The 26443-nt window shown below is 42.6% G+C and overlaps 1 protein-coding gene across 2 annotated transcripts in view; it reads left to right on the top strand.

The window, feature by feature from the left end:
- thsd7aa (thrombospondin, type I, domain containing 7Aa) overlaps window positions 1-26443 on the top strand; it is a 272763-nt gene that overhangs the window by 142658 nt on the left and 103662 nt on the right. For both annotated transcript variants that reach the window (XR_003215883.1, XM_019350980.2), the window contains exon 8: window positions 15619-15859. Coding sequence is in view for 1 of the 2 variants with exons in the window: in XM_019350980.2 (XP_019206525.1) it covers window positions 15619-15859 (241 nt within the window). In the remaining variant the exon portion in view is untranslated. The remainder of the gene's footprint in view (window positions 1-15618; window positions 15860-26443) is intronic.

The following is a 26443-nucleotide window of genomic DNA, read 5'->3' as shown; positions in this document are numbered from 1 at the left end:
TCATTATGTTCATTTGTCTCAGCTGTGTCTCCCCAGGTGTTTCCACTTTCCTCATTACCCTTCTGTGTATTTAATCTGTGTGGTTTCATTCAGTCTTGGTCAGGTTGTCTGTGTTACCTCCCACCACGTTACGTGAAGTCCCATGTACCGTAAATCCCAGACTACAGAGCGCACCTGATTAAAAGCCGCATGCTCTAATTGTAGAAAGAAAGTCAATTTTGTACTTGTACAGGCCACACCGGATTTTAAGCCGTATGCGTTTCACTTGTAATATGAGATATTTACACGTGAGGATTTTTAACATTTAATTTAATCCGTAAGGTAACATAAACATGGTAACATAAACGTTATGGTAACATACAAAAATACATAGTGCAAATGCTTTTTTTCCTCGAACAGCGCCTGTAACACGGCTACCTTTAAGTATACGTACGTATCGGTAACACACAAATTACGTTGCTTATGGTTTTTTTACGGAACAGTGCACAAACAACATTACAACGTCTCTTAACAACCGATAAAAATATATACCGTATATATACTACTTATCAGTTTGATTGGTCTACTGTTACCAGGCAAAATGTTTTTGGCCGCATGAAAAAAAATATGCATTAGCCGCAAGTCAGTATAAGCCAAGTTACGTGTCCTTCAGTGTCTGCACTTGGTGTTTCCTTCTCACTCCCATACAGACAGGAAGCTAATTTTGTGTTACTTTTCAAGGGCCTTCATCATTAAAAATGCTAACAACTAAAAACAGTATTTTGGATTGTGTCTCACTTGGCTGTCTTGGAGTTTATTCAGTAAAGAAAGAGACTAAAAATTTTACATTAGTCTGAGTGACAAAATGCATACAACATTAAGAATAGAATAGAATAGAATAGCCTTTTATTGTCACTGTTACAAGAACATTGAAAGGCAGTTTGGCATCTCTCCATGTGTGTGGAGTACACAATAGCGTAAGTATTTACACAATAACAGACAAATTTACATTTACACAAGAAAGATATCTACGAGTTATACATACACCTGCAAACATACACGCACATACATACATATATGTATATATACATATATGCATCCGTACATGCATACACACACACATATTTCCACATACACGCTTACATCTATATACATACACATACATGCCATCTAACTAGCAGGTGCATTGAGAGGTGCAGTGTGATCAGTGATATTGCACATTGAGTGTGTGTGTGGTGGGGGGGTGATATTGCACATTGAGTGGGGGGGAGGGTGCTGTTGGAACTATACTAAATAATGTTATAATAAATTAGGGCTGGGCGATATGGCCTAAAATTCATATCGCGATATAATTTGAAGCATGTGCGGTAACGATATATATCGCGATATATTCTTTTCTTCTGTATAACGTATTTTCCACACTATAAGGCACACGTAAAATCCTTTAATTTTCTCAAAAATCGAGAGTGTGCCTTATGTATGAATTCTGGTTGTGCTTACTGACCTCGAACCGATTTTGGCGTGCAGAAATCTGTTAAAAAATGTTTTAGTACAACTTTGGTAAGCCGCACTGCTTGATGGATTGTCAGAGCATTACAGCTGCCGTAGTGAGGAGCTTCGCGAAGTAATCTGGGTCCAAAGCCGTCCACTTCAGGTCCCAAAGTCAAACGAACACTAAGAGTTAAAAACGGTCTAAATTCTTTCATCTTTAATTAAATCATTAGTGTTGCTGCTTTATCGGGTGTAACAATTAAGTTTAACATCCATGCATCCATGAAAACAGAATTTATTAAATTTAACAGAGTTAGAAGTTAACAGGAAGTTAGCTCGCTAGTTTACACCTAAACATTTCATAGCATGTTCTGACTGAGAGATTTTTGAAACTAATTAAAATGTACAGCTCTGCTATCACTTCCAACATAAATGAAGACAGAAAACTAAACAGCAATGACGTTTGTAGGGTTACTGAAGTTGGACTACCTGGCATATAATGTTGTGCTACGTGATTGCTAGCGACACAGCTGTGTTAGCATAACATAAACACAGTGAAGCTGGAGGATGAACGCCAACTTTTTTCCACTCGATAAAAGTTAACGTGAGGGATTCTGGTGGTTAGGGACAAATGCAATCGCATAGCAGGATGCTATACACGGGCCAAACTTCAGTCAGGAGAACAACTGAGATTATCCATCCACAATACAAGGTTAGTTATTAATATACTGCAACAACATGGGAATAGAACAGCTGCGAGAGAATTCAACATTAATGAATCAATGTTACGGAAGTGGAGGAAGCGCAGTTTTTGGCTTTCCCCATATTTCAAAAGTGCTTCATCTCTTTGCTATGACTGTCGCCCGGCATAATTTGCAGATGATAATGGTTTTAGCCGCTGCGAGGCTTTCGACCAAAACAGGCGCAGCTTGATGACATCATCAACATGCGCTATCGCGATAGAGCGATATAGTCAAAATCTCTAGCGTTGGCCAAATTTATATCGTTTCTATCGTATATCGTTTCTATCGCCCACCCCTATAATAAATACAGTTTAAAGAGGTAAGGGTGTTGGTTGCATTGAAGTATAAACAGAAATATGATTTATAAATAAGGTGTAATGTCCATGAGTGTTGGCAGTGCAGTTATCCTCCAATCAGGGAGGAGGTAGGGCATGTTTGACAGCCTGTGGGTAAAAACTTCTGTTGAGTCTGTTTGTCTTCGACCTGATGGACCTGTAGCGTTTACCAGAGGGAAGGGGGGAAAAAGTGAGTGTCCAGGGTGCAAGGGGTCTTTGATGATGATGCTGGCTTTCTGCTGAAGTCTGCCAGTATAGATGTCTCTGAGGGGGGTTAGTGAGGTGCCAATTGCCCGCTCTGCTGCCCTCACCACCCGCTGCAGTTTCCTCTTGTCCTTGTGCAGCAGTTAAACCAGAGTGTGCAGCAGTAAGTCAGAAGGCTCTCGATGGTGGAGCGGTAGAAGTTTACTAGCAGTCTTTGGGGTAATTGGGCCTGACGTAGTTTCCTGAGGAAGTACAGCCTTTGTTGTGCTTTCCCTACCTGGTGGGAGATGTTTGTGGACCACGTAAGGTCGGCCGAGATGTGGACTCCGAGGAACTTAAAGCTTTCTACCCTTTCTACCTCCTCTCCATCAATGCAGAGGGTAGAGTGCTCAGATCGCTTGTTCTTCATTAAAAAAAATGTGAACATGTTCACGATCACGGTGCACAGACTGTGAAGTGTGTGTTACACAACTAACATGTAACATAGATACCCTGACTTACACACAATTTCTATAGATAAGACAGTGTCCTACAATAGAACAGAAATCCTTTTTTATAGATCAAGGAATTCAGTAAGGACTCTCCTGGCCCTCTTCCCTTCTTATGTCATGCAGTCAGCTCTGTGGTAAGTCTGTGTGCAGGGTTCATACACCTTTTTCAGGGTCAAATTCAAGCACTCTTTAAGCAGTTTCAAGGTCCATGTTCAAGCTTTTCCAGCACATTGCCACTGTCATAATTTACATATTTATACAAAAACATACAGACGCAGAATGATTTCACTTTTCTTTAATTGCACAAAAAAGACGGTGTTATGCTAAATGTCAGTTGGCAAATAACTTCACAATAAAAATGAGAAATATAATAGAATTTGTCTTTCAGGCAGGCATTGAATTAAAGTATTGTGCAAATCAAAAGAGTTGATGAGAGATGCAATAACAACTCAGAATAGTGCAAAAATAGATGGGGGAACTCTGGTAGGGGGAAAACTGCATCATATATAAATGCATATTTGCTTCACATTACCTCAGTATGACCATGTGCAAAAAAAAAAAAAATCTTAGACTGGCTTAAATGTCCTTCCCCCCCCCTTCCCCTTTTGCTAAAAACAGAAAAAAGTACCACACAAAATACTACAAAAGCAAAAGGATGCATTATATCCAGGGGTGCACATAAGTGGTCCGCAGGTGCACATTCGCTGTCAAAATAAAAGACGCGCACCGGATAAGAAGTTGCAACGCGCGTTTGCGTACATAAGATTTTCTGGAGGAGGACAGACATTTGTTTAGAACTCTTAAAGATGTCGAAGAAGCTCCTTTAAGCAATTACTTTGGTGTTCCTCCACCTCCAAAGAAATGTCAGAAGGAGTCCAAACCGCAAAAGAAGAGCGTATTCTCGGAAAAGTGGTTGCAGGAGGTGAGCTGGCTTCAAACAAATGATGAACACACAGAGATGTGGTGCAGAATATGCCGTGGAAATCCCACTCGAGCGGACAAAAACAGTGCCTTTTATATGTACGCAAACGCACGTTGCAACTTCTTATCCGGTGCGCGTCTTTTATTTTGACAGCGCATGCGCACCTGCAGACCACTTATGTGGACCCCTGGTTATATGCATATAGTGTATAAACTGAGAAAAAGCATAAAAGCACATTTCACCAACAAATCTAGATGTGCAAATGAATGAATCAGCTTGTCAGAGGTATTTATCATCTGTTGAGAAAAATAACCCCACAAAACAAGAAAACTGCACCAAATACATCAAAATAATACAGAGTAAGGGCAAATAGGGCAGGGCCTATGAAGGAGGAGTGTCTTTCAGTTCCTTGAGTTTGTCAGTTAGCTGTTTCTCCAGAACCTCCAGACTTTGTTCCTTTTCTTTTGCAGCTCTTTGAAGCCCATTGGACTTTGAGATAAAGCACAATTTTCCTTCTGACTCCGCTTTTTCTGCATTCTGATCAGCAGGCTTTAGGAGAACCCACATATCCTTCTCCATTCTCTTCTTTTTGGCTTTTATCTCTATTATCTCCTCCATTAGTCCTTTGCTCTTCTGTGCTTTCTGTTCATGTTGCTTTAGACATCTTTGGTCCTCAAGATACATGGGATACTTCTGCCTGGCTGCAGCTGCAGGGAGCAGTAGCTCTTTTGTGTAGACTACATTGCGCAAACCTCCAACATGGTTTACATGGTCAATAATGATCCGCTGAGCAATCAGTGAATGCTCTTTAAGGTTCTCAACCATCACCTCCTTGTTAGTCAGTCAGTCAGGGTGCTTGCTAATCAGTGCTTTTGCAGCTCTGGTGAAGTCATCATCTTTTTGATATGCCTTGAAAGTGTACATGAAACTTTTTCAAATATGCCATGCTTAATGTCTCGTGTCATTTGTGTCCCATCTTGCATGAAGGCAAGATTTCCCCTTCCAAGTCTGTAGTCAACATCTACTGAGAAATTGGGTATGTTAAAGAACTCCGGCCACTGATGTCTTAGCAATCGTAATGTCCCAACAGTTAACACGATTTCAGTGTTTGCTGTGCTGCACTCTATGACTGATCATGTGTTGGGTTATGAAAGAGCTGTTAGATGGAGAGTTATGAGAGGGATGATATTTTTAGTGTTGCTCTTTCAGGCAAATCAATTATTTCAGTCAAATTGCAGAGGGCATTATTGAAGTCTTTATCTTCATACTGTGGTTTAAAATGATACTGCAGCAATCTGATCTCTTACGCAACGTTAACTTTCTAATATCATCTTCACCGATGACAACTCTCAGCAACATCCGCTGGTCTATATTCAAGTAATTCTGCGAAAAGAGATATTTTTGTGAAATTCCAACATTTCAGTTACTCTCACTCACCACATTTTTTTTCAGCACATACTCAATAGGCATTGCCGCAGCAAATTCTCGAAAGCACTCCTATTTTTCCCAACTTATTGCTGCCAGCTCGCATAACCCTCGTGTTCTATATAACACTATAAATTCTGTACTTAATACAGAAGGCTATGGTCTTTTGCACTCTTCTGCGGTTATGTGCAATAAGTTTCTTAATTATTTTGTGGACAAGGTTACTAGTTTGAGACCTCCGACTCTACCTACTGCTGACCCAGCCATGCATGGTTCTTGCTCAAGTCTGTTCTCTGCTTTTCTACCAATTGTTTTATCTGATTTAGAGAAACTTGTGTTGAATGCTAAACCGTGTGGCACTCCCAATGACGTCGTTCCTCCCTGTTTTCTCAAAAAGGTATTTCCTACCGTCGGACCACACATTCTGAACATTATTAATACTAGTCTTTTGTCTGGTCAAGTACCTAGGGAATTTAAGCATGCAGTCATACATCCTTTACTTAAGAAACCAGGCTTAGACAGTTCAGTCATATCAAATTTTAGACCCATCTCTAAGCTTCCCTTTCTTAGTAAGATTCTGGAAAGGATTGTTTATACTCAGTTGATGGACTATTTGAATGACTCAATTGTCAGAAATCTTTCAGTCCGGCTTTAAGCCATTTCACAGTACGGAGACAGCCCTCGTAAAAGTTATGAATGACATTCTGATAGCGACAGACCGTGGTAAATATGCAGTGCTGGTCTTGTTGGACATGACCGCTGCATTCGACACAGTGGATCACGATTTGCTGATCTCCCGCTTACAGCACTGTGTGGGAATTTCTGGTTCGGCACTTTTGTGGTTAAAGTCCTATTTCTCAAATAGGACCTTTTGTGTTAAGTTGGAGTCGGCTTCATCGTCTGTGGCCCCTCTGCTTTGGGGTGTGCCACAGGGATCTATTCTTGGGCCATTATTGTTTTCACTGTACCTTTTGCCTCTTGGCGCGATTTTCCAAAAACATAAAGTGTCATTCCATCTATATGCAGATGACTGCCAGTTTTATTTACCTTTTAGTCATTGTGATAGTCTCCCAAGTCGACCTCTGCTTGACTGCCTTAGTGATGTTAAAGCATGGATGGCCAAAAACTTTAAATTTTAATGATCAGAAGACAGAAGCGATCTTATTTGGACCAAATCATTTTTCTCACGCTCCAGATGTTGATCTTGCAGCTTTGACTTCCCAACTAAAGAGTTCAATAAATTGATTCTGCACTTACCTTTGATGACCACGTTAAACGGGGTGGTAAAATCAGCATTCTATCACCTCAGACATTTAACGAAGGTTAAACCCTTTCTGTCCAAGCGTGACTTGGAAAGTGTTATTCATGCCTTTATTACTTCACGTTTAGATTATTGCAATTCTCTTTTAATAGGTGTTGGGCAGGGCACTTTCTCACGCTTGCAACTAGTGCAAAATGCTGCGGCACGATTTTTAACTGGCAGAAGGAAATTTGACCACATCACTCTGATTTTGGCCTCTCTACATTGGCTTCCAGTTGTATTTAGGATCCATTTTAAAGTCCTGTTATTGTTTTTTAAATCTCTAAATTAGAGCTGGGCGATATAAGATTTTTTCATATCACGATATGTTTTTTTCATTTCAGGCGATAACGATATATATCACGATATAAGCCAAATAACTATATTTGTAAGATTTAAATGTGCCGTTGCTCACAAGTAAAATGTGAAATAATTAGCAGCTTGTTTTAATTTAAATATTTATTTCCCATAATAAGTTCAACAGGGTAGATGTACTTAAGGAACAGGAGACTTCAGTTTCAGATAAATAAAGGCAAATATTGCAAACTACACAAAAGGCAGCCGCTAAAGCGTTTAAGTTTCAAAATAGAACAAACAAAACAGACCACTAAATTGTCAATTCCACTTAGAAACAAAATATTAATTCTAAAAATAAATCTTAGGTCGTTTTACAGAAGAACAGACAAAATTGACTAACTTCTGTCAATATCAAATAAACTGAGAACTAAAAGGAAATTCTCAATCTCTCCTTGTTGCATAGCTTAGCTTTTCAAACAGTTTTAACAGTTACTTTAGTCTGACAAAAGCCGAATGACGAATTAGCGCTTTCAGTCAGAGATTGAGCATGCACCGCTTTATTGTATTTCCAGACTTGCTTTCGGCACAATTTACAGTGCGCGCTACTCTGTTTTTTGTCAGACTTGAAATAGCCGAAATACCTTCACACTACGGAACTTCTATGGCCCTTCCGTTCGACAAGCTCTCCGGCATTGGAACCATCATCTGTTTTTTCTTCGGTAACCTTCGCTCACGCTCTCGGTTCATTTTTCTCTAGTCGGCAAACTCATTTCCTTCATTACCCGGGCTGCACGGCTGCAAAAACAAATACACATGTGCACCTTGGCGCTTGTGCTGTACGTAACAAGTCACGTGACGTGACGCTGCGGCTGTGATTGGTTCGGCTCTGCGCTACTTAATTTGGATTGGCTGTTCTTTTTTTTTCTTTTTTTTAAGAGGACAAGAGAGATGAGGCCTATCGCAATAGTTAAATTTTTCTATCGAGAAAAAGTTATTTCGCAATACATATCGTTATCGTTTTATCGCCCAGCTCTACTCTAAATGGTCTGGCACCTGCTTATTTGTCTGACTTGTTGAAGCTCCATGTCCCCATTCGTTCCCTTCGGTCAGCTGAGCAGTTGTTGCTTTCGGTCCCAAAGTCACGGCTGAAACTTAGAGGAGACCGAGCGTTCTCTGTTGCAGCGCCGATGCTTTGGAATAACCTTCCTCTCCATATTAGACAGGCTACATCAGTGCCAGTTTTTAAGTCCTTATTAAAAACGTATTTTTATTCCCTGGCTTTTAACTCTGTGGGTAACTGACATTTTTATTAATTTTATTGCTATGTCTGGTTTCTGCTATTTTATTACTATATTTATATTTGTATTGTACAGCACTTTGGTCTACCAGGTGTGTTTTTAGTGCTATATAAATAAATAATGATGATGATGATGATGATGATGATGAAATTAGTGCAGGCTGTTGGCTTCGTTTGCACTGGGCTTTGGTCGGTGCAGTGACAAAAGGTTACTGTGTGGTACAAGCAGTAGAAATGAATGTGTTTCAGAGTGCAGCACTGTGTATGCCGCGTCCTATGTGAAAGGGCCTTGAGACTGAATATAAGAGCCACACCTCCTGCCCACATGTCAGTGAAATGAAATACAGGAGGCTAGGTTTGAAAGATAACGCACACTCTCATTCCCGATTTACAGACAAGAATTATTTGGTTAAATGTAAAAATGGCCTATATTGCTACAGAATTACTATATTTCACAATAAAAACATGTCATAGATGCTCAAAAGTAGGTAGGTGGCATCAATAAATCTTGGTAGGAGGTCATTTGTAAGAAAAAAACATCTCAAAATTTGTGACTTAGTACATTATTTTTCAAGGTTGACACGATGGAGAAGGTATTATGTTGATATGGCTGCAAATTGTGAGGATGGAAAACAAACCTCTACCACCACTCTCCGTATCTGTGAAACCTAAAAGGTAGTCATAAACCTGGTACTAAATTGTAATAATTTGTAAGAAACCAAACCATATTGCAAGGAAAAACTATTTACTCACCAAATCAGTGAAGTGAGTGCAAAAAGTATAGTGATACCGACAATAACGAGCAGCAACACTGAAGTACTGTCAAGCCACACCTCGGTGGGATCAGGCACGTTTCAGACGAGACTGTGCTTTTTTGATTTTGTGCAGAATCCATTCAGACTTCATGCACAATATTTACAGTGTAGATCATGTTGTAATTTACAGCAATACTTGGTAACACCATCTAGAATGTACTAGAGCTCTGTTTGACTGCCTTATATGGGCTAACCTTACTGTGAACCTGGCGAAGTACGAATTTGAAAAGGCCACAGTGACATATCTGATTAAAATAGTTGGTCAGGAAAATGTCTACCCTATAAGAGCCAAAGTTATGGGTTTTGATAATTTTCCTCCTCTATCTACTAAAAAAGAGCTAATCTGGTTCTTGGGCCTGGTTTCGCTTTTTATCAACAGTTCTACAGGAATTTTTCAATGATGGCTGCACTGCTCACAAAACTGCTAAGCATTGAGGTCATCCAATGGGTTTTTTCAAAATCACTATCCTTTCCGCTTGTTTGTAGCCAAAAGTGTCCACCAACAGATTAGGTCTGTAATTTTTCTATTAATTTTATATTTTTTTGCTAGTTTTACAGGGAGTGCAGAATTATTAGGCAAGTTGTATTTTTGAGGAATAATTTTATTATTGAACAACAACCATGTTCTCAATGAACCCAAAAAACTCATTAATATCAAAGCTGAATGTTTTTGGAAGTAGTTTTTAGTTTGTTTTTAGTTTTAGCTATTTTAGGGGGATATCTGTGTATGCAGGTGACTATTACTGTGCATAATTATTAGGCAACTTAACAAAAAACAAATATATACCCATTTCAATGATTTATTTTTACCAGTGAAACCAATATAACATCTCCACATTCACAAATATACATTTCTGACATTCAAAAACAAAACAAAAACAAATCAGCGACCAATATAGCCACCTTTCTTTGCAAGGACACTCAAAAGCCTGCCATCCATGGATTCTGTCAGTGTTTTGATCTGTTCACCATCAACATTGCGTGCAGCAGCAACCACAGCCTCCCAGACACTGTTCAGAGAGGTGTACTGTTTTCCCTCCTTGTAAATCTCACATTTGATGATGGACCACAGGTTCTCAATGGGGTTCAGATCAGGTGAACAAGGAGGCCATGTCATTAGTTTTTCTTCTTTTATACCCTTTCTTGCCAGCCACGCTGTGGAGTACTTGGACGCGTGTGATGGAGCATTGTCCTGCATGAAAATCATGTTTTTCTTGAAGGATGCAGACTTCTTCCTGTACCACTGCTTGAAGGTGTCTTCCAGAAACTGGCAGTAGGACTGGGAGTTTAGCTTGACTCCATCCTCAACCCGAAAAGGCCCCACAAGCTCATCTTTGATGATACCAGCCCAAACCAGTACTCCACCTCCACCTTGCTGGCGTCTGAGTCGGACTGGAGCTCTCTGCCCTTTACCAATCCAGCCACGGGCCCATCCATCTGGCCCATCAAGACTCACTCTCATTTCATCAGTCCATAAAACCTTAGAAAAATCAGTCTTGAGATATTTCTTGGCCCAGTCTTGACGTTTCAGCTTGTGTGTCTTGTTCAGTGGTGGTCGTCTTTCAGCCTTTCTTACCTTGGCCATGTCTCTGAGTATTGCACACCTTGTGCTTTTGGGCACTCCAGTGATGTTGCAGCTCTGAAATATGGCCAAACTGGTGGCAAGTGGCATCTTGGCAGCTGCACGCTTGACTTTTCTCAGTTCATGGGCAGTTATTTTGCGCCTTGGTTTTTCCACACGCTTCTTGCGACCCTGTTGACTATTTTGAATGAAACACTTGATTGTTCGATGATCACGCTTCAGGAGCTTTGCAATTTTAAGACTGCTGCATCCCTCTGCAAGATATCTCACTATTTTTGACTTTTCTGAGCCTGTCAAGTCCTTCTTTTGACCCATTTTGCCAAAGGAAAGGAAGTTGCCTAATAATTATGCACACCTGATATAGGGTGTTGATGTCATTAGACCACACCCCTTCTCATTACAGAGATGCACATCACCTAATATGCTTAATTGGTAGTAGGCTTTCGAGCCTATACAGCTTGGAGTAAGACAACATGCATGAAGAGGATGATGTGGACAAAATACTCATTTGCCTAATACTTCTGCACTCCCTGTATTGCATAAGGTTTTTAACTAATATCAGTTCTTTTCATAAGTATAAAATAGTCATTCCTTTTTTAACCTTTAAAACACCAGTTTGTTTGTACAATGCACTTGTTGGAAGACAACCTCAAAAATTAAAATTTCCTTTTATTTGCAGTGCTACTGGATTTTCTTGTATTATTAATAGTAGAGTCTGGGACATGTAATTAAGTAATATCAACATTGATTATTATGCATTGTTGTTTTTGTCACGCTGTGCGCCACATTATTGTTTACATGAGATGAATTTTTACAATAGCGAATAGAGACAAAATACTGTTGTTTTTAATCTTACTATGCAGTTTTTACACGCTTACACATAAACATGCAGTTACTGTCCCTCCATTTAGAAAGACAGAGGCATCAGAGTGAACTTCGGACATGGCTTCTACATTTAACACAAACGCTCTCACAACCCAAATCCCGATGTCGGTTTTGAATAAATTTACCTTTTTAAAAAAAATTAAATTTATGTATGCTGTATTTTGATCATTCCTAAGTTGTGAGTCTACACAAACTAAACTGTCTTTAGTTATTAACATTTGAAATGATGAAGGCACTTGAAAATGGCACTTGAAAAGCAACACAAATTCATAATCATAAGTTATAGTGTTGTGAAATGTGGCTGGTGTAGACTCACAACTTAGGAATGGACAAAATGCATACAGCATACATAAATTTAATTTAAAAAAAATTACGAAAGCATCTGTTGTAACAACCCTTATTGTATTTATTGTATTATAGCACCACTGGCGGGGAGGGGGGTTGCCCTACTATTGTAGTAGTTGTGGGAGTCTCCTAGTGGGTGTGTGTAAAAAGGGTGGCAACCATTACATGCTGCTCGTGTGTCTGTTCTCAGAGAAACCTTACCGTTGTAGCGGGCTGGCATCGGCGACTACCGATCCCTGCACACATATGTTCAGACAGAGTAGAGCCGTGGAGACCTGGCTTGTGTGAAGGGGAGAAATATTTTACTGCTATTATTTGCTGCTATTGGTATAATCATCATTAATATTTCATGATTGAGAGTGATGTTACATTCAGATGCATTCAGATGTTCAAATATATTGGTATTATATAAGTCTTTATTATAGGTCCGGTAAGAACCACTTTAAATTGTTGAGTTGAATCTATAATTTAAAGGTTTTGAATGTTTTGTATTTTTATACTGAAGTCTTCAGTGGGGGAGAAGCTGACTGCAGGCTGACAGGAAATGCGTCTGCAAGCCATGCTTTTGCAGAAGTGAAACTGTTCAGAGAGCAGAAGCACACTCTGTGCACCCACAGACAGACGAGATACACGCACACTTAGTTAGAGGGATCACTGATAGGGGAAAGTTCAAATTGTTTTGCTTGGGGTTGCTTTTAGACTATATTAGGAGGAGCAAACATATTGGCAGATCTGAGAAGGAAAACCTGTGTTATGAAAATGATTTTAATCTTTTACACATGATTGCATTGGAGCGTATTAAAGAGCTGTGGCTCCTGGTCAAGTGAAGGTCAGAAACTCTTGGCGGGCGTTAATGATCAGCCAATACACGGTGAGGAGGACAGGAGCTCTGAAAGGAATTGCAACACACCTGCTTACATGACATATGCCTGGAGTTATATCCTTATATCCTTATATCCTTGAGAGCTAAGAGTTAAGTTTGTATCATTTATCATTTATATCCTTTTAAGTAAGTTTAAGTTTTCATTTAGGTTCAGTTTAAGTAAGAATGCAAAATGCTAAAAGGGAAACATTGTTTGAGGTAACTCAAGTTACCATTAACTGAGGTAACACATGATTAATAACTGTTCTGTTTAAGTTTATTTTGTGTTATAACACAGACTGGATCATAAAGGGGGAGAGTTAAGTACAGGTTTTGTTTCCAGGAAGTTCCAAGGATCCAGAGTTCGATGGAGCAACGAGTTTGAGAAGATTTGACATGATGATTAAATTGATTTTGTTCCTTGAACACAGGTTTTCAGGGCTGGAGCAAAATACCGGAGAGGAGGATGGCTGAAGTGTTCTGAGAAATGATATGATATGACTAACCTTTTTTCCCTTGTTAATTTGTTAAGCTTGGGTGAAGCATGTTGAGTTTTTTGCCACATGAGATGTGTCAAAAAAGAGAGGGGTTTAAGATTTAATTTGTTTAATTTAAAATGGGTTTTAGTATGATTTTATAACGATTGGGGTTGTTTGATAATTTAGATATGGTAAAACTGAGGCAGAGATTGTTAATTCTAAAAAAGGAGTAAAAGGAACTGAATTCAGTTTAGAAGATAAATTGCTGGGGTTAATAAGAAGTTGTACACCAAACTTAGAGGGAAACTGTGGGAATAAAGGATATGCTTTGGGGAAAATAGTGAACATTTTATGAGTAGAAAATGTGGGATCTCTTTTTGATTTTTAGAATAAAGTTGTTATAATGTAGGCTTTAGAAACAGATAGTAAATAGATTTATTTCTAGGGTACCTTAACACTTGTATGGTCTTATCTTACTGACAACGAATAAAGGTCTGTTGTTTGATTTAACTGACTGGCTTCGAGTTATCCGGCTAACCTTCACGCCACATGCCCACTGGACCTGCTAGCTGCTCCTTCCTCGCCAGACTGCTATTACACTGTGTTGAATGTAGAAGCCATGTCCGAAGTTCACTCTGACACCTCTGTCTTTCTAAATGGAGGGACATTAACTGCATGTGTATATTTAAGCGTGTAAAAACTGCAGATAATAAAACTAACAGCAACAGTATTTTGTCTCTATCCGCCATTGTTGAAATTAATCTCATGTAAACAATAACGTGGCGCACAGCGCACACCTTTGATGTTGTGCGAGTAAATCTCCGTTTTACTCCTCCACACCTAGAGGTGACTCGTCAGCCGTTTTCAAAAATACCCGTGTACGTGTGGACGAAGCCTGAGTTTGAGGACAATTTTTTCCTCCTGCTGCCTCAGCAGAGCAACAAACATCATCATAGACAGTTCCCATCCTGTTTTTAACTTGTTCAGCCTGCTACAGGTGCCCCCAAGGCCATAACCACCCTTAACTCGTACACACACCAATAACACAGTCCCACACAGCCATTTTCCCATTTCCCTTTATAAACCAACACTGTGCAATACTAAATTCTATGCGCAATAACCTGAACTGTATATACAAAACAAACTATTTATTTACATATTTACTTTTTTCTTCTTACACCAGATTGTATATTTGTACATTTTTATACATTTTATATATATAGCGCTGCAGAACTGTGCATCCCCCCCCACATGTTTGCACTGAGTTAGAGATGCTCTGTATCTTATTTAACAACTGTTTAGTGACAATAAAGGCATTCTATTCTATTCTAAATAAAAAAGGTTGTGATCACAAAGTAGCTGGAAGCAATGTGCTGAATGAAAGGAACTATGACAGGTTTGAGCTAAAATGGTATAAACCGGTATGTGTTAAAACCAATGGCTATCCAAATATGACAGAGAAACATTCTGGAGTTTAAGGATAAAGTGAATGAAATGAACCCAGAACTGAACTGTGTATTTTTGCATTGTATTATATCCTAGGAGGCATTGTGTAACTCAATACTAAAAAATAACCTTGTTGTTGATGTTGTCACTAAGTAGCTCTACAGTATAATGGATTACACATTTGCCTAACAAGTGAACAAACCTTGGTGGTTGTGTCAGGAAGGTGTAAACCTGCTGTGGTGACCACTTGTGAGCAAGGAAGTAGCTTGTTAATGTTGTGAATAGTTCCCTTCATCAGGGCAAGCGCACTGAATCACGAACAGTTTGTTCCACTTTTGGAGGAGCGTAAGACTGAACATGCTAACACAGGATGCTACACAGGTGTCAGGTGCTCAGCTGGGACAAAGTGCTGAAAAGAGTGTCACTGCAGTTTGTTGGTTTGTTTGTTAGTTCTTTTTGACTCTACCTTCATAAGTGAATAAACATAACAAATCTAGTTAGAGATCCTCTCTCACAACTGGTCCTTTGCATTTCCACCTCAGACATTGAATCTGAATGTTGATAAATAGTAATAACACTTTTGCATTTTTATTACAATTCCAATTTCATATATTATTTTTAAATTTAATAACCCTCTTCCAACATCCTGTGTCCTGGTCATTTGTCAGCACTAATACTACCCCACTGACAACTGTGCTACAATTTTCGATTGCTTCTCAGGTGGAGTCCCGTGTCCAAACATCAGTGCTCTGCAGGAGGTGAGGAGATGCAATGACCATCCCTGTACTGTCTACCACTGGCAAACTGGTCCATGGGGACAATGCATCGAGGACTCTTTCATTCCATCAACCAACACGTCTGTGGGCCGTACTCGTGGAGATGATGTCTCCTGTTCAGTGGGGATGCAAACCCGCAAAGTCATCTGTGTCCGGGTGAATGTGGGCCAGGTTCCTCCCAAAAAGTAAGAAAACCTAATCAGCATATTTTAGCATATGATTGAATACTGTATTGTACGTCTGAAAGTTGAAAGGGCATGAAACTGTCCCAGTTCATTACCAGTACAAAAACTGAACAAAAATATCTATCAATATGAAATTATTCAGGGGCTTTTTCACCTTCTATCTTATTTTTATGTTTTGACTGTCAGTTCTGTCACTTGTGATAACATTGCATGCACACATCAATGCAACTGGATTGTGTGAACTGATATTTTAAATAAATATGCTTTTCTGATTTATCTCCAGATGAAATGGATAGATGAATCTGGCTAAATTGTTCAACATGTGAAACAAACAATGTCAGACAATGTTTAAAGATAGATGTGAGGGCGGGGTTCGCCAGTGTGTTTGTGAACAGAACCCAAAAGCAGACGCTGAGAGAGGAACTGGAGGTTTTCAACAAAAAATGACCCTTTATTATGGCTGATTGTCATGAACAAAAACTAGGCAAGGCGAACAGGGTGAGTGCAAACTGAAAAACATAAACTGGAAAACTACGAAAACTGTGACAAGACTGATGACTGACGAGACGTGGAGCAAAACCTGATGACCTGACAATGAACAAAGGAAGACATGACTTAAATACACAGGAGGTGATCAGGGGAAGTGGAAACAGATGAGGAAACAGCTGACTCAAATGACCCTAACGACGTCGCAGGGGAAGTGAAACTAAACACAATAAGCAAAGAACACAAGACTCTTTCAAAATAAAACAGGAAACATGGAGAGGTAGACATGACAACACAAGCTTAACAGACCTGAAACACATGACAGACCAGACAAGAAACCAAACACAGAAACCAAGGACACAGTTGATAAATGGGTAACCTAAAACTCAACTAAACTCCAAATAATCAAAACACCCGAACTTATAATCACAAACCTAACATAAGAAACCCAGCCCGTGACAATAGAAGCTATAATTGCAGCATAAAGGAATGAGTACTATTTATTCCACTTTAGAATTTCATTTTCCTCATTTAAATTTTGGGTGGAGGCCCAGTATCTGAAAAATAATACATTTTATAATACTGTGATATAATAATCCTATTTCTTAAATAATTAGCATGGACTGGATGATCATGAGTGATGTGACAAAGTGTGAGAATAACTTGTTATTTAGCTATCGTGACACAAACCCTTGTCTTCAATAGGTAGTGCTGAGTTTTGTCTACTTGTGAAGAGAAAAGTTCTTCGTGCTCTCATGTAGCACAGCACTAAAAGCAAACATGGAAAACATTACATGAACTCTGAAACACTTCCAGAAATCATGTGATCAGAGTTCAAAAAAGAAGCCGTTTGTCGGCATGATCCAGAAACACCATCATCTTCTCCGAGAGAAGGCTCAGTAAACTTGGACTGAGGAAAAGTGGAAAACTGTTTCATGGTCAGAAAAATTGAAATTTTAAATTCTTTTTGGAAAACATGGATGTCATTTCTTCTGGACTTAAGAGGAGAGGGACCATCCAGCTTGTTATCATTGCTTTGTTGCAAACCCTGCATCAGTGATGGCATGAGGGTGCATTAGTATGTAATGCAAGGAACTGGTATATGCTAAAAGGTATATACAAGTTTTAGAGCAACATATACTCCTATCCAGATGGGATAGGAGCATATGTTCAGGGAAGGCCTTGCATAGTTCTGTGATGTTGAACCACATACTGCATTTATTATAACCACATGGCTGGATATTAAAAGAGTCTGAATGATGAACCTGCCTACAACTTAGTGCTTTCACCAGTTGAACATGTCTGAAGAAGAACCAGGACTGATGGGCAGCTACAATCCTATATGAGATGAGAAGGACACAAGGTTCCTCTTCCAAAAGTCCAGCAACTGGTTTTCTCAGTTCCCAGACATATATAGACTGTCCTTCCCGTGTTTTATTGTGAATAAAATATGGGTTTCTGAGAATTGCAAGTAACTATATTCTATTTTCATTTTGCTCAATGTCCCATTTTTCTTGGAGCTGGGGTTCCAAAAAATGATAAATAGACTGGTTCTCATATAGCACTTTTTAAATTGATCATTCAGAGCACTTTATATGACATGCCTAATTCACCCAAGTGTTTTCTATCTGACATTCACAGGCATTCACATTCTGGTGAATGGAGAGAGCAACTTGGGGTTTATCTTGCCCTAGTATACTTCAATGGAACCACCATTAATCACATTAGTAGATGACCTGACCTAGAAAAAGCAAGACTAGGAAAACCGGAATAAGAACTCTTAAAAAGTGAGACAAAAAGTAACCTCTCAAAATTTTTAGTGACAAAGGTTAAATTTTATAACTTGAGGGTCAGCAGATGTATGAAGGTTGAGATCCATTTCTTCCTTAAATTGTGACCCTCTGTCTGCCTTTGTTTTAAAGGTAAAAACTTGATCTGATTAAACTGGTTTTTATTATGACCTGTGGCATGTGTAACATGTGACACAGTCTACCATGGTCCTTGAAATAAACAGTTTCTGATTCACAGTCATTTGAAAATGACTTGCCACACACAGAAAATGTACCGAATTTATTCAAAAGAATCAATATATTAATGATTCATTGGCAAGAAAATGTTTCTCTCTTTTAAATATAATGTGAATAACTGGGCAAGTATCTAACAGCAGTTGAGTATTTAAATACTTTGCAATATTAGATAATGCATTATGGGATAGTTGTTCACACAAGTTCTAGTTGATAATGGACTCTACAGGGGTGGATTGTAACATTTAGTTTTTTTATTTCTTTTTAACTATCACTTGTGCTGACCCTGGAGAAACCCTTTTTGATTTTGCCTGCACTACAGTTACTGTCATGAACTAGCTGTGTGAAGGCAGATGAGGACCCAAACGCAAAACTCATGGAGACAGGAACTGAACTCAAAATCACTGCTTTATTGCAGGACTTACAAAGAAACAGAACTGAACTGGGTAAACTAAACTGAGGACCGAGGAAACACAGAAAGGCACACTGGTTCGGGAAGGAGACATAGACAACGCGACACTGAACTGAGAGAGACATGCACATAAATACACAGAGGGTTAACGAGGGAAGTGGGAGCACACGGGGAACACAGCTGACACAGATAATCGTAACGAGACATGGCAGGAGAAACACGACACTGACGGGAGACTGTCAAAGTAAAACAGGAAGTACAGAGGTGCAGACAGGAGGAGAGAGAGAGAGAGACAGGAGAGCACGGGGAGAGCACAGGCATAGCAGGCTGGGGAAACATGGAATAAAACACAAGGAGGGGAGACGAGGGTTCACAGATGCAGAAGGGCACACAGAGGGTAACCAAATAAGGAACATCTTAACTGAACAACCTAGGAACCAATCCATAAATAAAGAACAAAATACAAAAATACACGACTACTAAGAATGCTGGGCCAACATGGCCCAGGATCATGACATAACCACCCCCCCTCAAGGGCTGGGTCCCGACAGCCCAAACCCAAGAACCAAAACACAAGAAAAACAGAAAACAACCTACCCAGGGCGGGAGGCGGGGGACCAGGACGGAGGGAACGAAACCAAACAAAAGACAAGGAGCATGAGACAAAAACAGAGTCCACAAACACACAAAACAGGTCAAAACAGGGAAGCAAAGTCCATATAGAACAGAGGGTCGACCCGGGGGCGACAGCATAAAAGTTCAGTTCAGCCGTTCCGGGGGCCGGCCACGTGAAAAGTGGCAGGCGGCAGAACGAATCCGGAGGCCGACCGCGTGGAAGACGGCGGCTCTCAAGCGTCGGGCGTACTGGTCGAGGCTTGGTGGGCACAGGACCAGACGAGGTGGGACCAGACGGTGGCGTGGCAGCCACAGGCGACGACGGAGGCGAAGCAGAGGCCGGACCAGGCGTGAGTGAAGCAGATGCAGAGGCCGGACCAGGCGTGGGTGAAGCAGATGCAGAGGCCGGACCAGGCGAAGGCAACTTGGACCCTCCAGCAGAGACGACGAGGTGCTGGCCGGGCTGACCAGAGCCACCAGCGGAGACGAGGAGTGGCTGGAGAGGTTCGCCTGAACCCCCAGCGGAGACGAGGAGCGGCTGGAGAGGTTCGGCTGAACCCCCAGCGGAGACGAGGAGCGGCTGGAGAGGTTCGCCTGAACCCCCAGCGGAGACGAGGAGCGGGTGGAGAGGTTCGCCTGAACCCCCAGCGGAGAGGAGGAGCGGCTGGAGAGGTTCTCCTGAACCCCCAGCGGAGACGAGGAAGTGCTGGGGGTTCTCCTGAACCCCCAGCGGAGACGAGGAAGTGCTGGGCGGGCTCACCTGAACCCCCAGCGGAAACGAGGGATGCAGAGCCAGCAGGTACGGAGACCTCTGGCTCAGCGGACGCTAACTGTAGCTGCACAGGGCACGCAGTCGGCTTGGGATGCAACGGCTGGGGCTGTGCGGGGCAAACAGTCTGTCCAAGATGTGTCAGCACCACGCAGTCCTCAGCTGGCTGAGTGAGCTCACAAGAGCTTCTAGCAGAGGATGGCAGTAACTGAACGGGTTGCTGAGCTACTAACTGAGCTGGTGTGTTATGACCTCCTCTGCTAGGCGTCAGGGGAGGAGTAACATACACACGCCCCCAACACAAAACTGAGTAAAGAAAGGTTTTAATTCCAAACTTTAAACAGAAAACCGACAGGGCTGTTCAACAGACCACTGGGCAAACAATTATTATATAAAGATAAAAAAAAGACAAGAGTAAAAGCTAAAGGTTAGCTAAGGCAAGCTGGCAACACAAAATAAAAGCTAAGGGTTAACTAAGGTGAGCCAGCATCACAAAATTCTACTCACAGCCAGCTAGCAGCTCAAAGCTCTACTCTGGCTAAGTTCAAGCATGCACCAAGGTTTGACAAGTTCAACAAAGATTGAAGAGGGAGGCACGAAGGGCAAACTGCATGTTCAGTCCTAAGCAGCAGCCACTGAGTGAAGGACCTCCAGCCTTTTGTAGCCACAGGTGGGCACGATCAGCCACTGATTGCCTCTTGGAGCATCACGGGATCCCCAGGCAGCCAATCGTCCGTGTGGTCTGGCACACTTCATTCTGCATAAAAGAGGTTTGGCACGGGTCCGGGCCAGCCAATCCCCCATGAGTCCTGGAACACTGTGATTTCCATAGAGGAAGGCGGGGCCACCTGAGGCCAGAGGCCGTAAAACAAGGAGCGGCTGGAGAGGTTCGCCTGAACCCCCAGCGGAGACGAGGAGCGGCTGGAGAGGTTCACCTGAACCCCCAGCGGAGACGAGGAGCGGCTGGAGAGGTTCGCCTGAACCCCCAGCGGAGAGGAGGAGCGGCTGGAGAGGTTCGCCTGAACCCCCAGCGGAGAGGAGGAGCGGCTGGAGAGGTTCGCCTGAACCCCCAGCAGAGACGAGGAGCGGGTGGAGAGGTTCGCCTGAACCCCCAGCGGAGAGGAGGAGCGGCTGGAGAGGTTCTCCTGAACCCCCAGCGGAGACGAGGAAGTGCTGGCCGGGCTCACCTGAACCCCCAGCGGAAACGAGGGATGGCTGGAGCGGTTCTCCTGAACCCCCGGCGGAGACGTGGGATGGCTGGAGCGGTTCTCCTGAACCCCCAGCGGAGACGAGGGATGCAGAGCCAGCAGGTGCGGAGACCTCTGGCTCAGCGGACGCTAACTGTAGCTGCACAGGGCACGCAGTCGGCTTGGGATGCAACGGCTGGGGCTGTGCGGGGCAAACAGTCTGTCCAAGATGTGTCAGCACCACGCAGTCCTCAGCTGGCTGAGTGAGCTCACAAGAGCTTCTAGCAGAGGATGGCAGTAACTGAACGGGTTGCTGAGCTACTAACTGAGCTGGTGACAGAGTTAATGACAGAGCTGATAACTGAATAGGCAATGCAGCGAGAAACTGAGGTGGTAACAGAGCGGATGACTGAGCTAACAACTGAACTAGAGACTGAACTGGTGACAGAACAGGAAACTGGGGTAATGACTGAGATAATGACTGCGCTATGGACAGAAGTGCAAGTTGTAGTAGTTGTTGCAGTGATGGTGGGTCAGCAGGTAGTTGAACTGGTGACTGAGCAGGTGTCTGACTCTTGGCTGCTCTCCTCCGGGGAACAGGAACGGGTGCAGGGCCTGGCCGAACACCAGCCATCCCCACCCGAGGAACAGATACGGGTGCAGGGACGAGCTGGGCTCTGGCTGCCTTTACCTTGGGGGCCGGTGTAGGTGCAGGAGCTAGCTGGACCTCTGCTGCTCCCACCCAAGGAACTGAGACGGGTGCAGGAGTCAGCAGGGTCACAGCTGACCTCATCCAGGGAGCTGGAACAGGCGACGGCGACGGCTGGGTGTCCATCAACCCCACCCGAGGAGCAGGTACGGGTGCCGGGACGAACGGAGCCTCTGCCAGGCTGGAGACAGAAGCAGGGACCAGCTGGACCTCAGCCACCCTCACCCGAGGAACTGATACGGGTGCAAGGGAAAGCTGGGCCCGCGCTGCCCTGGGTACAGGAACTGGAGTTGGAGAGCTGAGCTCAGGAGCAGTAACGGACATGGGGAAAACCAAGTTCGTGGAGCCAAACACAGTTTCAGCAAACAGAGACCTATGGCGGGCTGGTTTTAGCAACTCTGCTGTACTTAAGTTGCTCATGTAAGAATTAACAGTTTTTAAAACAGTCATTGTACAGATGGATCCAGGCTTAGCAAAGTCAGAGTCTGTAATTCTTGGCTCAGAAGGAGCAGTTATAGAGATAGGGACATTTTCATAGACTTTTTCTGAATATGCAAGCTGGTGAGCAACACAGTCCAGGAGTGAAGAAACACCATCCACAGTCTCATACTCAGCGGGTATAGGAGTAGGGGTGTTAACACAGGTAGTGTCTGAAGTAACTGGGTGCGAAGCTAACTCTGGAATATTCAATCTGAGCTCCCCTAGCAGTTTACTTATGACGGATGGTAACTTGTTTCCCTTAAACTTAACAACAGTGATTGAATGCACAGTCTTAGTGTTTTCAAAAACTGAGTTAACAGTCTTCGCATCAGCTATTGCTAACTCGAGAGGAGAAACATTCTTTATCCCTGGAGAAACAGTTTCAGAGCTAACAGACAAGGCAGGAAAATCTAAATGTGGCAGAGGGTCAGAAGCAACCTGAAGAACAGAAAGCGCAGCCTTTGAAGGTTGGAAGACACAGTTCATTTTCCAGGGGGTCCCCTCTGGTTTCAGCAGGAACAGGAACCTCAGGACTGTTTGTTTTAATATTTAATTCACAGGTATGCAACTCAAAAATAGCCTTTTGCTTTTCTAAGGTGAGATTATCAGTCTGTGTGTTAGTTACTGCTGACCTGGGAGGAGCAAAGGAAAAACAGTCATTCTCAAACATGGGCGTGGGGGTAGGTAATGCAGGCTCTGGAGTAACTGACCCAGAATTACCATACACCGAGTTAACGGCCTCTGGGATGACACGCACAGAGTCTATAGTGTCAGAATTATTTAATTCAGCCTGAACAGCAGTCTCTAGGGGGACAATGAACTCAGTCTCATGCTTAATAGGTGCAGAGGGGGACTTAGACACATTATGAGGCTTGGAAACACAGTCATTTTCAAACTTACTATTCCTCTCTGAGTTACGGACATGAAAAACTGCGGACTGAGGAATAGAATATTGTCCGAGTCGGTCCGGCTCGGAAGTGGCATGGAAGACACAGATTCACTCACCACTGGAGTTTGCTCAGTAACTTTTGGGTGGCGACGGCGTGAGCGTCGTTTTTTCCTGGGAACTGTGCCGTGAGTTCCCGGGGCTGTAGACGCAGGCACCTCTGAGACGTCGGCTGACTGGGCCGATGACGGGCCGAGCTGCGTCGAAGAGACAGGGAGCTTATGCAGCTCCGAGCGTGGAAGTCCCAGGAAGAGCGCAAAGGACTGCAGCGGAGATAGGCTGCTTGTGGGAGGCACGAAATCTCTCCTCGGCCGCCGAGTAACCCTCTTCTTTGCGCGGGATATGGGCGGCGATCGGGGAGGTGAACTGGAAGTTGAGAAGGCCAGAGGAGTTGCGGCAGGCGATAGGCTGAATCCTCCAACTCTAATCACCGGGGGACGAGGTGAAGAAAAGGCAGTAGCATTTGCAGTTTGGAGGCTGTGCGGCCCACCTAGAGCCAATCGAGTCTCATAAAAGGCAGACTCGCGCTCCCAAGCATGCCGAGCCTCCTGCCTTCTCCTCTCGTTAGGGAAGGCGGGGTCTACACGCTGCCGATTCCGTAGGGAGTTTGCTGGGTCCATTACTGGTCGCGTCGTACTGTCATGAACTAGCTGTGTGATGGCAGATGAGGACCCAAACGCAAAACTCATGGAGACAGGAACTGAACTCAAAATCACTGCTTTATTGCAGGACTTACAAAGAAACAGAACTGAACTGGGTAAACTAAACTGAGGACCGAGGAAACACAGAAAGGCACACTGGTTCGGGAAGGAGACATAGACGACGCGACACTGAACTTCTTCTTCTTCTCCTACATTTTAATGGCGGTTGGCAAACAACTTTTAGGTGCATTTACCGCCACCTTCTGGAAAGGAGTGTGGGTCAGAACGGTTTCGTAAGCTACAGTCTCGGATACACACCCGTCAATCTTAAAAAGCCAAACACTGCCCTATAAACAACATCCCCTGCATCCCTTTGAAATATGTCTCGTACCCTTAGGTGAACACTATTTTCTTGCAATTCAAACTGCAATCTTTCCCTTTCTCGCTTGTACTTATCGCACTCCAACACTACATGCTCAAACGTCTCCTCCTGTCCACAGAAGTCACAAGTCCCCGTGTCATGTTTGTCCATCTTTTTAAGCGTGCTATTCAAGCCTGTGTGACCAAATCTTACCCTTGAGATTATATCCTCGTCTCTTCTACTTCTAAAGCTCCTTCTACATTGCCCGACTGTTTTCTGCATGCTATAATAATACCTGCCTTTCCCATCTCCATCCCATTGTGCCTGCCACTTCTCCTTCAACTTTAAGTTGATTAAACTTTTCACCTCACTTTTACTGTATTTGATAGTCAAACCCACATAACTTCTTCTTGCTGCACTTTTTGCAAACTTATCGGCCTGTTCATTACCATCAACACCGATGTGCGCAGGAACCCATAAGAAAACCACTTCTATCCCTCTATGTTTAATCCTATACAATAAATGAAATATCTCAAAAACAATATCTTGTCTAGAGTCCGAAGACATATTACCTATACTCACCAGTGCGCTGCTAGAGTCTGAGCAAACCAAATACCTCCCCAGTGGTGCGTCCTTCACCCAGGTCAAAGCCATTAAAATTGCTACAAGCTCCCCAGTATAAACTGCCAAACCATCTGTAATTCGTGCACTCGCCATATAACTTATGTCTGGGAGAACAAATGCAACACCCACTCTGTTATCCAACAGTTTTGACGCATCAGTAAAAATCTTCACATAACCTGAGTACCTTCCCACTATATGATCTTGCACCTGGCTTTTAGTCACCCCCCCCTCCCTTACGTAGCAAATAGAAGTCAGGAATTATTTGGTCATATAACCAAGGTGGCAATACTGACAAGGCTACTGCTGGGCTAAGGTCTGTGCAACTAAATCCCATCTCATTGACTTCTTTTCCTATAGTCCACCCGAAACTTCTCTATTGACCAGTCCCTTTTTCTTGTTCTTGGCAAGGCTTAAGTACACTCTGCGCTATATGACTGTCACTATGTCCCTTCAAATTTGCCCAGTAAGTCAAAGCAATTTGACGCCTCCTGAGTTCTAATGGTTGCTCCCCCATTTCCACCTGCAAAGCAGCCACTGGAGTAGTCTTAACAGCCCCACAACACAACCTCAGAGCTTGATATTGAACTCTGTCCAGGTCATTCAGCAAAGTTTTAGCTGCTGAACCATAAACCAGACACCCATAATCCAGCACTGACCTAATGAGACCTACATATAGAGCTCTCAATGCTGTCCTGTCTGCTCCCCAGTCATTACCTTTTAAACACCGTAAAATATTCAGAACCTTTTTACATTTCTCAGTCATTTTCCCAATGTGTGTTTTCCATGTAAGCCGTTCGTCAAACCAAATACCTAAATATTTAAAGCAATCAACCTTATCTATGTCACTCCCATATAACTTGAGACTCAACTGGCAATGTATTCTCTTACGCGTAAAAATAATCCACTTTGTTTTCGAAACAGAAAACCTAAACCCCCATGCCAGAGCCCAACTCTCCACCTTTTGTAATTCTCGCTGCATTTTAGCCATGGTGAACTGTAAGTTTCGTCCTCTCTTCCAAATAACTCCATCATCAGCAAACAATGAAACCACCATTGAGTGATCTATATCACCAAACACCTCATTAATCATTATGGAAAACAATACCGGACTAACTATACTGCCTTGCGGAGTGCCATTCTGGACATCATATCCTGTACTGAACTCCTTTCCTATTCGCACAAAAATCTTCCGTCCAGTTAAAAAACTTTCAATCCAGCTATACATCCTCCCTGTAATACCAATCTGACGCAACCTGATCAGGAGTCCTTCTTTCCACATCATATCGTGGAAAGAAGGACATCTAAGAATACGGCTACGACACTCTCCCTA

The sequence above is a fragment of the Oreochromis niloticus genome, linkage group LG22, assembly GCF_001858045.2.
Source record: "Oreochromis niloticus isolate F11D_XX linkage group LG22, O_niloticus_UMD_NMBU, whole genome shotgun sequence".
NCBI classification, from domain to species: Eukaryota; Metazoa; Chordata; class Actinopteri; order Cichliformes; family Cichlidae; genus Oreochromis; species Oreochromis niloticus.
Note: the sequence above shows the minus strand (reverse complement) of the source record. Positions and strands in the feature narration are given on the sequence as shown.